Raw genomic sequence first — 12,129 nt, 5'->3', positions numbered from 1 at the left:
CTGCAGGGGAGTAAGTCAGCGCTTCCATGAAGGACTCTGCTCAGGAATGTCTCCTGCTGCTAACAGATGGAAGAAACAGGTTATTTGGATTAGTTATTGAATGGTGCTCCACACAGAGTACATCCCTGCTTTCAGTCCATCCTAGTGCATCCCAGCCTTCAGTCACCTGTTCATCTCTGGCAGTGCAGTTATCAGATTTGCACTTCATTTCTATACAAACCGTAACTTTGTCTTACTAGACATGATTCATTTATTTCTGCGTATACAAGATTTAAAGATTTAAGGGAGCCTGCCAGCTTTAGATAATCCCATTTACTGTATGTGTGGCATGCACTTGTTGTTGATGCATGAATGTGGATTACAAGTTCACATACAGCCCCGTGTATCCATTAGCTATTCCCCTTGGCAGGATCCAATCACCTCCTGCTCTGCTGTCCATCGATTACATGATTTCAGTCTTGGAGTCTCAACTTTGTTCTGAGATGGCTTCTTTCCATTTGTGTTCTGTTGATTAAGCTTACACTGACAATGTGGCTCTTTTGTAACATTGAGTGATTGAGAGAGGGAGAGAGAGAGAGAGAGAGAGAGAGAGAGAGAGATCACTACCAAGTTTTGCTCTATGACCTTTCCTTCTTCTCCCAGCCACATTAAGGAAAAAGAAAGGTGGTAAGTTCTAATGGAATATTCGTTCCAATGTCTTAAAACCACTAATATGTTTTTCATCCATTTAAATTAGTTTGACCTGTGCATGGTACCTGATTTAACCCATATAATGTACATTTATTCATCATTTTAATTGCATGCTCATGCTAATGTTATCACCATGTGTACCTACTGTATGTTCTACATCTTTTGGCATCATCGACACCATGTGACACCAGTGGAGCATAAACATCATTTGTTTGCATTTTTGGAATTTACATTTGTCACACACACTGATATTACAGGAAGGGATTTTTGTGTTCACATTTCTGTCATTTTAATGTGTTTTGTTTATTTTAAAGCTTCCTAAATCACATGTGCGGCTCGTATCTTTTTGTAGTGTAAACATTAAGTTACACCAGCACAGAGCTTCATGTTTTGAGGGATATGTTGCTCAGGTGTGCAGTTACCCTGCCTACACAAGCCGTGCATTCCAGGAGCACTTCTTGGCTCAGAAAAAAAATATATACATCACTTCAGGGAAATGGTCAAACCTCCATATTGAATCTCATAGCCCATGTGTTGTTTTGTCAAGTCCTTTTTTGTGTGCGTGTATATATATATATGTGTGTGTGCGTGCGTGCGTGCGTGCTTGCGTGTGTTTGTGTAGATGCGTGTGTGCTTTATATGTATGTGTGTGTATGCGTGTGTGTGTTATATGTATGTGTATGCACATGCACCTGTGTATTTTGTGTTGGTCTCACTGGATATCTGTTGGCAGGATCTCAAATTGAGTTTTGGAATATGCTGTGCTATTTGTGAGTCACACTCAGCATCAAGTTCAGATATTGCACTGGTTAAGACTTCAAGAAAAAACGCTCAAGAAATAACCTTGAGTATGGATTAGTGATTTACAGAGATACTGTGTTTATATCTTGCTTATTTATAACAAACCTGTTTGTGGTTGAGTTTCAGTCTTCAATATGAAATTGTCTTGTGTGTGTGTGTGTGTGTGTGTGTGTGTGTGTGTGTGTGTGTGTGTGTGTGTGTCTTAGCCTAATTTAAAGATGCATGGTTGGCATGGTAATGGGGTTACATTAATCTAATACAGGAACACTATACCTGGAAGGCCGAGCTGCTATCAAAACAGTCACTTCCTGCATCAGTGCACTTGGCCATTACTGCCAACACTCTCCTCAGCAGACAATCCCGCTGACCAGCAATCATTCTGAAGTGTCTATTTATAGTGTGCAAGACATTATGATACACAGATACATCCCCTGCTTTCTATGAACTTCAGAACCGGTGTACAGTATAGCACAATGAACATCCCTTTTATCAGAGGTCACGGCCAGAACAGGGAGGTGTAGGAGTTAGAGCTGAGTTAGTACTTATGAGAGTGCCTCTGCGTTAGTACTTATGAGAGTGCCTCTGTCTGTGTTTGTGTTGTCTGTGTGTGTGTGTGTGTGTGAGATAAATATAGTGCTGAATGTGTTCTAGTCATGCACTCCTCCATGTCTGTATTTGTATATTGTATTCCAGTGCGTCCATGGTGTAGTTACTGTATGTATGAGTGAAGTAGCTGATAGAGCTCAAATTAAGGGTGTTGTTGTTGTATGCATATATAGTGTCAAATGGTGCTAGACAGTTTGATCATCTGTGTGTTATTTGTTTGTACTGTATGTGTAGAATGTGTAGTTTGTATATGTAGTACATGTAGGATGTGTCTATTGTAGTTATGTGTGTGTGTTTTGTTTGTTTCTTTGTTTGTATGTATGTATGTATGTATGCACAGTGTGTGTGGTACTGTATGTGTATTGTATTCATGTGTGTATACATTATAGTTATGTGTGTGTTTGTGTCTAAGTGCGTGTGTGTATACATTATAGTTATGTGTGTGTTTGTGTCTAAGTGCGTGTGTGTATCCTGATTTGCGTGCAAGACATGTCCTGTACTGAAACTCCTTCTCTTCCTCCTTTTCGTCTCTGTGTAGATGCTCAGGCTTCTAATATTGAGGGTCTGAAGAAGAGGATTGTTTTTCAAGTCACACTAAGTAATCATCTTAATGCATGGAGGCTTTCCAAAAAAAGACAAAAGAAAAAAAGAAAAACCAGTCTTGGCATGTGGCTCATCGGCAGTGGCTAAAAATAAGACAGAATTACTCAACACTTAAAGCGCTTGCACGGCTTTGGGGGCTGTCCACAATCGGTTCAACTTTTGTTTGATTTACTTGTATTATTTCTGTTTTCTTTTATGTCTGTCTTCCTTTTTTCATTTCTGTTTGTGTCGGATTAAAACAGATATGATGTGACTGGCTTTGGGCGTTTCAAGATTAAGATTTTCTAGATTGTATTGTAGAGGTCATTTTTGGTCACTTTATTATTCACCTTTGCTGTGCGGCATGTTTTACAGATAAAGTGGACGAGGTGCCCTCCCAGAATGCCATGCGGGATAACTCCTCTGTGGACATGCGAGTGGCTACTATTAAGCCACGCCCCAGCAGCCGTTGTTTGGCCACACCCACTGATTTTAGTGTGAGTCCCCTCAACTGCCCACCACATGGACTGTTGCGAATGAGAATATACAAAAGAGAAAATAAAACAGTTCTTCCATACAGTACAGATAAGGACATCGAGTAGCGCTGTCCATGTAAGACATCATGCGTGCAAGGAGAAGAAAATCCAACTGGTTGATGGCTTATAAAAAAGTCTATGTGGACAAAAGGCATACAGTTTGAAACACAATGGTCATCAAGCTGCTAAAATATCCTTTTCTTGAATACCTTCTCCTGTTTTCACCAGGACTGCACTAATATTTCATCTCTATGCAAGATACTGAAATGGTACTTTTGTTTAGGAAAGGCTGGTGTTTGTACTTTAATGTAAATGTTCCCACTCCTTTTTGCAGTCTTTCTACGAGCGGCAGGGTGTAGCTGTAGTGCCCCCCACGGTGCCAGGGCCGTACCTGGGTGTGCCCAGGGGCACTATGAGGAAGCAGAAGTCTATAGGTGAGAACACACATTGCACATGAAACAGAGAGCAACACTGGGGGCAGTCCAGCACACAGGTGATGACACATGTGGTATATACATGGACCCTGTGGCCAGCATGATTTACAGTAAAACTCTAATATAATATACATACTGTACAAATATAGTCCAAGTGTGGCAGTGTGTGCCAGAAGTGCAGTTGGACAGGGAAATCTTGGACAGAAACTAGCACATAAATGTAGTAAACGTTCCTTTTTAAATCACATCTGTAGTGGCTGTACTGCAGTTATCATGCATCTGACATTGATAACTGATTAGTATTGATATAAAAACATTTTGCGATCAATTTTGAGTTGAGTGCCCAGAACAGTAGCATAGCCTCAGCTGAGTTCATTATGTCCCATTATCCCTAAATTAGAGTGATCCTCCCTGCCATTTTGAATTCTTGAGATGGGCCATTATAACTAATTATGCATGTGCTGAAAGACATTCTTTACGATCACTGAGTGCATTTTAATGCATGGTAATTCGTTTAATTCATGGTCCTTAAATTCCGCTTTGCCTTTGAGAGTCTCTGGCCTGAGGCGGGCGATTGTTGGATTAATATTCCTCATAGTGTTTATCAGACTCTATATTTGGTCCTATTCCCAGGGGAGAGTCACTCAGACGTATTCCCTCCTGCTCAGACGGGACGGTTCGCCAGGTTGCTCGTTTCTCGTTGGCCGTCTCTGCCACGGCGGCGTCAGTGCCAGAGCAGGTGCAGTGCTGTGAACGGAGAGACGGGTGATAGCGCTTGTGTTGTTTGCCGAGATTTATGCCAACGTCTCGCGGCTTTGCTTTAATAGCGCAGTGAGAGAGCGTTAAGACTGAATTTACGGTGTTGTCTGTACCAAGGATGAAGTCATTTGACTGGAGACCATTCAGGGCTACTGTCCCCATCTCTTATGTGGCGCTGCTAGACTAAAGTGTTCATCATTGTCGTGGCTCAGTTTGGAGGTCGCCTCAGGACATATGGTTGAAGCCCTCCTTGATAATTGAATGTAATAAACTCTGCCTGTCTTCACAGGAATCACTGAGGAGGAAAAGCAGTTCCTGACGCCTCCTCTGCTGAAGTTCACCCGCAGCCTTTCCATGCCCGACACCTCGGAAGACATCCCCCCTCCGCCTGGCATGTCGCCTCCATCGCCTCCGTACAACTCGCCCAGCGGCCCCGTGGCACGCGGGTACAACACCACTCAGCCGGGGTTCACCCAGAACTCTGTCGGCAGGGGCCACCCCAACCGGTCAGACCCCAATATGGGCACCATCCGCCGAGACAGGCCGTACCACCGGCAGAGCTCGGAGCACTTTGACGTTCAGACCTCCTCAGCCCAGCAGCCGTTATGCAACCGGACCCGATCGCCCGTGCCCGAGAACCCCTACTCCGAGGTGGGCAACAAGAATCCGTACATCCCCGCCAAGCCGGCGCGGCGAAAGGGCATGCTGGTGAAGCAGCCCAACGTGGAGGACAGTCCGGAGAAGACCTGCTCCATCCCCATCCCCACCATCATCATCAAGGAGCCCTCCACCAGCAGCAGTGGCAAGAGCAGCCAGGGGAGCAGCATGGAGATCGAGCCGACCACCCCAGAGCACACCAGCCAGCTGCGACTGGACGAAGGGCCCAACATCAGCAACCCGTTCGCCGCCGCCATCGCCGGAGCCGTGAGGGACCGCGAGAAGCGTCTGGAGGCCCGGCGGAACTCCCCGGCGTTCCTGTCGACAGACCTCGGGGATGAGGACCCCAACCCCACCCCTACGCCACGCCTACGCCAGTCCAAGTCCATCGACGAGGGCATGTTCAGTAACAACGAGCGCTTACGGAAGCTCATGGCCCCACCTGCCTCCCTCCTGGGGCTGTCTCCCAGTGGGGGTGGAGGAGGAGGAAGAGGTAGTGGTGGTGGAGGGGGTAATGTGACGGACTTCAACACCCCCGAGCCCACCCTTGTGCGAGAACCTCTCAACACACGTACAGGCAACTGTCCCAATCTGGACAGCCCCGTTAGCCTCCCTGTTGTTAAGACCTATAGCTCCAATGGTGGAGGCTATTTGCATCCTGTGACGGGCAAAGCCCTGGACCCCAACTCCCCCTTGGCTCTGGCCCTAGCTGCCCGTGACAGGGCCATGAAAGAGCAGGGCCAGCCTCCCCCTCCACCTCCCAAGAATGAGCCCCAGAAGCCGGACCTCCACCAGCCCCTCTTCATTGACACCAAGCTGCGTTCCAGCATCGAGGCCAACTACACGGCCGCCGCCACCATGGGCCGGCCCGCCAGGAGAGGAGGCCTGCGCCGGCAGAACACCGAGTCCAAGTACGAGACGGAAGGGGCCAAGGAGAACAAGCCGTTGGCGGAGGAGAAGAAGAACATGCTCATCGACATCGTGGACACGTCGCAGCAGAAGTCGGCCGGGCTGCTGATGGTGCACTCAGTGGACCAGGCCAAGTCCAAAGAGAGCAACAGCCGAGGGGGGCAGGAAGGGTCGCCAGGGCAGGACAGCACGCCCGCCGAGCTGAGGGACCCCAATGCCAAGCCGTCGTCCCCCGCATCTGCCCACGCCCCTGCTCCGACGGCTGCCCCTGGCACCAACCCGCAGGCCCCTGCCCCAGCCCATCCCAAGACCATCATCACCATCAGCTCGGTGGACGAACCAGTGAAGCTTCCCTTCCACATCCCACCTCCACCTCTTCCTTCGGTGGACATCGAGGAGGAGTTTGAGTTCGCCGATCCACTTCCGCCTCCTTTGGAATTTGCAAACAGCATTGACATCCCTGAGGACCAAGCAGGGGCTATCGCAGAACTCCTTAAGCTCCAGAGCAAGAACGGGACTGGGAGAGGGCCTGGCCCCTTACCCCCTTACCACCCCCACGCTCCCCCTCCGGTCAGCGCGGAGCACAGGCGGCCCACAGGCCTCTCCAACTGCGTCGGCGGCCCGCCCGGCTACCCTCCTCCGCCCCCCGAGAGCTTCGAGCATGTCACCGACTCGGGCATCGAGGAGGTGGACAGCCGGAGCAGCGGGGACCCCCACCTGGAGACTACGAGCACCATCTCCACCGTGTCCAGCATCTCCACGCTCTCGTCGGAGGGCGGCGAGGCGCTGGACACCTGCACGGTCTATGCAGATGGGCAGGCCTTCTTGGTGGACCGGCCCCCGGTGCCCCCCAAGCCGAAAGTGAAACCCATCATCAACAAAAACAATGCACTTTACAGGGACCCGCTGATCGAGGAGAGCCTGGAGTCCTTCGGGATGCCCCCCTCGGCCCCTCCGCCGCCCCCTGGTGGTGCCGAGCCGCCCAAGACCCCCACGCAGAGGAGCTCCAAGCTTTGGGGGGACCCCCCGGAACTGAGGAGCCCCCCCTCGTCGCTGCCGGACCCCAAGGCCAACATGATCAGTGAGCTCAGCTCCATCTTACAGCATATCAACAGGGATCGCACACCCAAACCAGGGGAGGTGCTCGACTCACCCACGGGATCCAGGTGCTTTGGATCAAGGTAATGCAGCCTCAGGTTCTTTATGTGTTTGTATTTGGCATCCTTGTGCGGTGCCACTGCATAACCTTTAGGTTTCAAATGGTATGCTAATTATGTTGTATGATTTTATTGGTATTTGACTGTTTTGTATATTTTGATCTACAGTGATCCATCCATATTGGTATGATGATGTTAGAAGTAACAGTGGTGCAAGTTGATCCACAGTGGAAATGTAGCTGTATGCTTGGCATATTGTTAGACTTCTTGATGTAGACGTGACTTGGACGTGGACTTTCTTCAGAATAAATATCCTTAGACTCTACTTATGCCCTACCGTGCTACAGTGGGGATATGTTACTGTAATATTCTGAGGTAGAGGTTCTGAATATATCACTGGTCATGTTTTTGTTTTCTGTTATCTCAGAAAGCGTTGGTTTCATTTCCCTTTGATATCATAGTGGTTTTGAGTTGGTGAGGCCAATGACTAAAATGAGACCACTTCTCCTAACATGTTTATTTTAGCAGAAGGGATCTTTTTGAGTGAAGCAGTAAACTCTTGGATGGACCCTCCGCCTGAAGCCCACATGTTCTAAATCGTCTGGCATAGCATGAAGGAGGAGAGGTTCAATTATTCACAGATCACATACATTTTGCATTAAGTGTTCTGTCCTTAACCTCTCAGGTGTAGAGCAGAGAAATAGAGGGTCATTGCAGTTTCATCCCTCTCTCCGTCTTTCTCTCTCCTCCTCATGTTTCTCTCTCTCTGTTTCTCTTTTATTATGCTTTAGACTAGGATCAGAATGGCATTTAGGGTCAGAAAGAGTACAGTGTACTGTTGCCTGGTTGTTGCTACCAGATTGAAGTTGTGTAATACTGATTAAGTTTGGAGCAGGGTTCCCACGGGTCATGGAATTTCTGGAATATCATGACAGTTTGGATAGTCTATTCCAGACATGGAAAGTCAGGGAATTTGATCATTTTTGGGTTAAAGTCATGGAATATCAGGGAATTTTGTTGTAGCAGTTTAAAATGTACTTGCCGGAAATAATACATTAATTCAAATATTTCCACGCAGAATTGCTTGAGTAGCCCAAATGTATTTATTAAATGCCCATTTATTTATCTCCCGCTCTAAAAAAGTAAAAGATTCTTGAACAGCTGCTCTGAAATCATTGGTCAGTATATTGTACAATTTATTATATAAAGTTAGTCATGGAAATTCAGGTTTTTTGTCAGAGAATGTCAGGGAAAAGTCATAGAATTTTACATTTAACTTAGAGTGGAAACCCTTTTGGAGGGTGACAGTAACTGCAGAATCACTGATGTCTGTAGTGTTTTTTACCTTTTTTACTCATGAAGAATTTCTCTGTTGTGAACATGTAAATTCAACAGCAGCAGCACAAACAGGATTGAACCAGTGTAGTTTTTTCTCTTTCGATGCTTCATGACAGAGCTTTGATTTTCATTTCCTTCAGCAGGATATTGGGTCAACAGGCTTTTGTAGTGTGTTTTTATTTAGTTTTGATGAAAAGACTTTATATGCATCTTGTATCTTTTTTTTTTTTTTTCATGTGTGAGATCATCTGGGGTCTCTCATCATGTGAAGATGAGTCTGATGTGACATGGCCTGTGCCTTTAGTTGTGCCCTGATAGGCTAACCCATGCTGAATGACAGCAGGAGATGAGGGACTCGTCATCCTATCTTCTCCTTTTCACTGTGAACCGGGGTCACCAGGAATCTCTAATCTCTGCTTTAATCAGTGCTCGACACCACAACTCAATGACAAGTACAGCATACAGCACCAAGGGTTTTTTCCCCTCCAAAGGTTCTCAGATTAATGTGTGTGCTCCGCCTGTGAACGAAACAGTTGCCTAGCAACATGCCGATGATGGCTGCCGTGGGGCCTGGTTGGAGTGTCAGTCCGATTAGAGAAGGCTCCAACCTCCCAGCCTGAGGGGTTGTTGTGGGGTTGCTAACCAACCCACACGAGAGTTCCGTCCGACTGCGGCCCCTCCACGGCACGCTGCCTGGCACGAGCATGCTGGTCCCTCGCGAGAGAGCAGAGCCCCGTTCACCCACCCAGACTGGACACAGCGCCAGGGTTGGCCATCAGTGGGGCTGCCCGTCCTGGCCTGCGCGCTCATGTGCGCGTCTCGGGCTTGAGCAGCCATGTGGAACTTAATTTGATCAATTCTACAGACGCCATATGAAGAGCCGTGTGGCCATGCTGCCTCTGGCTGTGCTCCCACGTCTGATCAGCATGGACGCGCTGACCAGTCCAGTGGCACGCACGGCATGCTCAGCCAGGCCAGTATGGCCTGTGAGTAGAATCATCATTCTCTGATCATTTTAAATGGATATACCTTTGATTTTAAACATAGTTGTACATGGAGACAAAGCACTGGTACCAAAATAAATGACTTCAGCCATGGGATGTGATGAGCCCAGTAATGTAACTTGTTTGCTATTAATGGTGAAGACTAGGGTTGGGCACCGAAACACGGTTCTAATATGGCACCGGTGCCGACGCAAACGGTAGTAACTGCATCGAATAACAACGTGGATTTCGGTGCCTCATTTCGGTGCTTAAATAGCGTTTTTTTTTTTTTTAATAGGCATCACTGCATGTCATGCGCCATCTCTAACGTCTTGCTCTGATAGCAACACATCCAGATACAGTTACCCAACACAAACACTGGATGTATAAACCAGAGGGGTGCACTAGGCGAGTGGATGGACAGTGTTTGACAGCTTGCGTGAGCCCAAGTAGCTTACTTTAAAGCGATATCACGAGCTCCTGTCAAAATCTAGCAGTGGGCCTAACTACACACAAGCAAAAGGCTATGAAACAACATCAACAGTAGGCCTATGTTACACAATATCCTTGCTAATGCGCTAACTGGCATTTATTTAAAATGTTATCAGCAAAGTGTGTTCTAAACAACATAATGGCATGATATTAATCTTTCATGTGCATGAGGCCCATATAGCAATGAATATGAAGATTATGTTAAAAGTTAGCTGGCAAAAACATAAATATGTAGGTTACATACCTGACGTCACTGAGCTGTCAAAGAGGCTACAAAACCATCTCCGTACGTTATCGCTAATTAAACTCAGCTGTACTATAATCAATGCAAGTGGCTACACCAGACGTGATGGTAGCGCGTATATTTGGAAAAATTCGACCAATTTTCTAAAACTATTTTTACGCTTCAATTGTGCATCCGGTGTAACACGCCTGTAAGAGTGAAAGTATAATGGAGACAAGTCCTCAAGTGTTTGAACTGGTTTTTGTTGTGGCTTAAGTGCGTACGTGTGTAGGATGGTGATGGTTAAACCAAAATCCCTGGTGGACAGCCGATATCCTTTTTCTGCCATGTTGAAATACAGTTTTATAAGAGGCCCTAACATGCAGAAGGTGGTGGTTTATAAAATGGAGATTTTTGATAGTTTATCTAAACTTTTGCATTCCCTGTTTTGATCATGTTTGATACGCTGCATTAGTCTTGTGCTCACACAGCTGATTTGGGCGGTCCCATGCAACTTTGCCAAAGAAGATTAAGCGGCTAAATCTCTGAGGTAGCAGGTCACTTGCAGCTGTGGTGGTATAATCATTGAATTGACTAAATGAGTGTAATACCATTAGAGGTGCTTCATCAAAAGCCCGATTAAAGGCCGTCTAGCAGGCCTCACTCCTCTCATGTGGATGACAGACTCTAAAGGGATGAAACTGCCATGTCCACTGATTGATTGACAGGAAAAGTGGGCCATTCTACATTGTTCACATGCCATTGATGTGTATTTCATGTGTTGTGTGTTCATACTTGTATGTTTCTACATAATATAATACAACCTAAAGAGAGCCCAAGCTACTTAGTCCTCATTTTAAGATCATATTTGTTCTGTACCAATATTTGTATGTGTGTTTGTGTGTGTGTGTACAGTATTTGCACCATGTGTACAGTGTGTATGAGTGTATATTTGTGAGTCTGACATTTTCTCCTCCCCCCATTCTGCTGTTTATCACTTCCCCCCATGTGTGGCCCCCATGCTTGCAGCGCGGGGAGCAGCTCGTGCTGAGGAGCAGTCAGTAAGTAAGCTGTGCTGAGAACAGCACCCAGGCCTGGGGAGTGACTAGAGTGGAGTGGGGAACTGTGGGCCTTCACCCCATGCTTTGATGGGCACTGCTTGGTGGTGGTGGTGGTGGGTGATCTGTGTGCCCTTGCACCCAGCACACCCACTCTAACAATCCGTCTGCTCTCTCTCTCCCTCTCTCTCTCTCTCTCTCTCTCTTTCTCTCTCTCTCTCTCTCTGTCTGTCCTCTCATTCCATCTGGAGGTTAGGGGAATGAGTGTTGTGAGGTGGGTGGAGGGGAAAGGTGGTGGGAGCATGCGCACAGAGCCAGAAGTCAAACATACATACAGTACGGTAGTCTCTCTCTCTCTCTCTCTCTCTCTCTCTCTCTCTCTCTCTCTCTCTCTCTCTCTGTCAGTCTGCTGCCCTCTGCTCACTTTCTTCCTGTCCTTTTGGATCCCCTCAGATCTCACGCATACACACTTCACTTCTTCTTCCTGGCCCACACACAAGGTCTTCCCAGTTTCATGCTGTCACATGCAACACAGTCATGTACACACACACACACACACACACACACACACACACACACACACCAAAATGCACAAATGGACAGCTGTGTGCTTCTGAATCCTAACACTTTTTCTCATGCGCATCATCAGACAGTTATTGGTAGTGATTAGCATTAAGTCATTATGGGATGAGTGTAATGTGTACATATTTAATGCTCATGCTTATCCTCGACTTGAACTCTCTAGCCAGTGTTTGCATCAGTCAGCTGTGATAGCATCCTTTGTAAGCTTCGTCCCATATGATGATAAAAGTTATAGTACTAAATTACATACTGTATCATTTAATCCATCTGGTATCCCACTGGCCAGATGGTAGCAAATAGTAATATATATTTTGAGCTATAT

The 12,129-nt window shown here is 46.9% G+C and overlaps 1 protein-coding gene across 5 annotated transcripts in view; it reads left to right on the top strand.

Moving 5' to 3' along the window:
• Window positions 1-12,129, top strand: part of LOC125307014 (SH3 and multiple ankyrin repeat domains protein 2-like) — a 41,249-nt gene that overhangs the window by 26,616 nt on the left and 2,504 nt on the right. For 2 of the 5 annotated variants that reach the window (XM_048262716.1, XM_048262715.1), the window contains 5 exons: window positions 643-666; window positions 2,636-2,695; window positions 3,055-3,176; window positions 3,550-3,649; window positions 4,698-7,155. In XM_048262716.1, coding sequence (XP_048118673.1) covers window positions 643-666; window positions 2,636-2,695; window positions 3,055-3,176; window positions 3,550-3,649; window positions 4,698-7,155 — 2,764 coding nt within the window. The remainder of the gene's footprint in view (window positions 1-642; window positions 667-2,635; window positions 2,696-3,054; window positions 3,177-3,549; window positions 3,650-4,697; window positions 7,156-12,129) is intronic. The other 3 variants (XM_048262718.1, XM_048262717.1, XM_048262719.1) reach the window with 2 other exon arrangements.

This window comes from Alosa alosa, chromosome 14 (assembly GCF_017589495.1).
Source record: "Alosa alosa isolate M-15738 ecotype Scorff River chromosome 14, AALO_Geno_1.1, whole genome shotgun sequence".
NCBI lineage: Eukaryota > Metazoa > Chordata > Actinopteri > Clupeiformes > Clupeidae > Alosa > Alosa alosa.
Note: the sequence above shows the minus strand (reverse complement) of the source record. Positions and strands in the feature narration are given on the sequence as shown.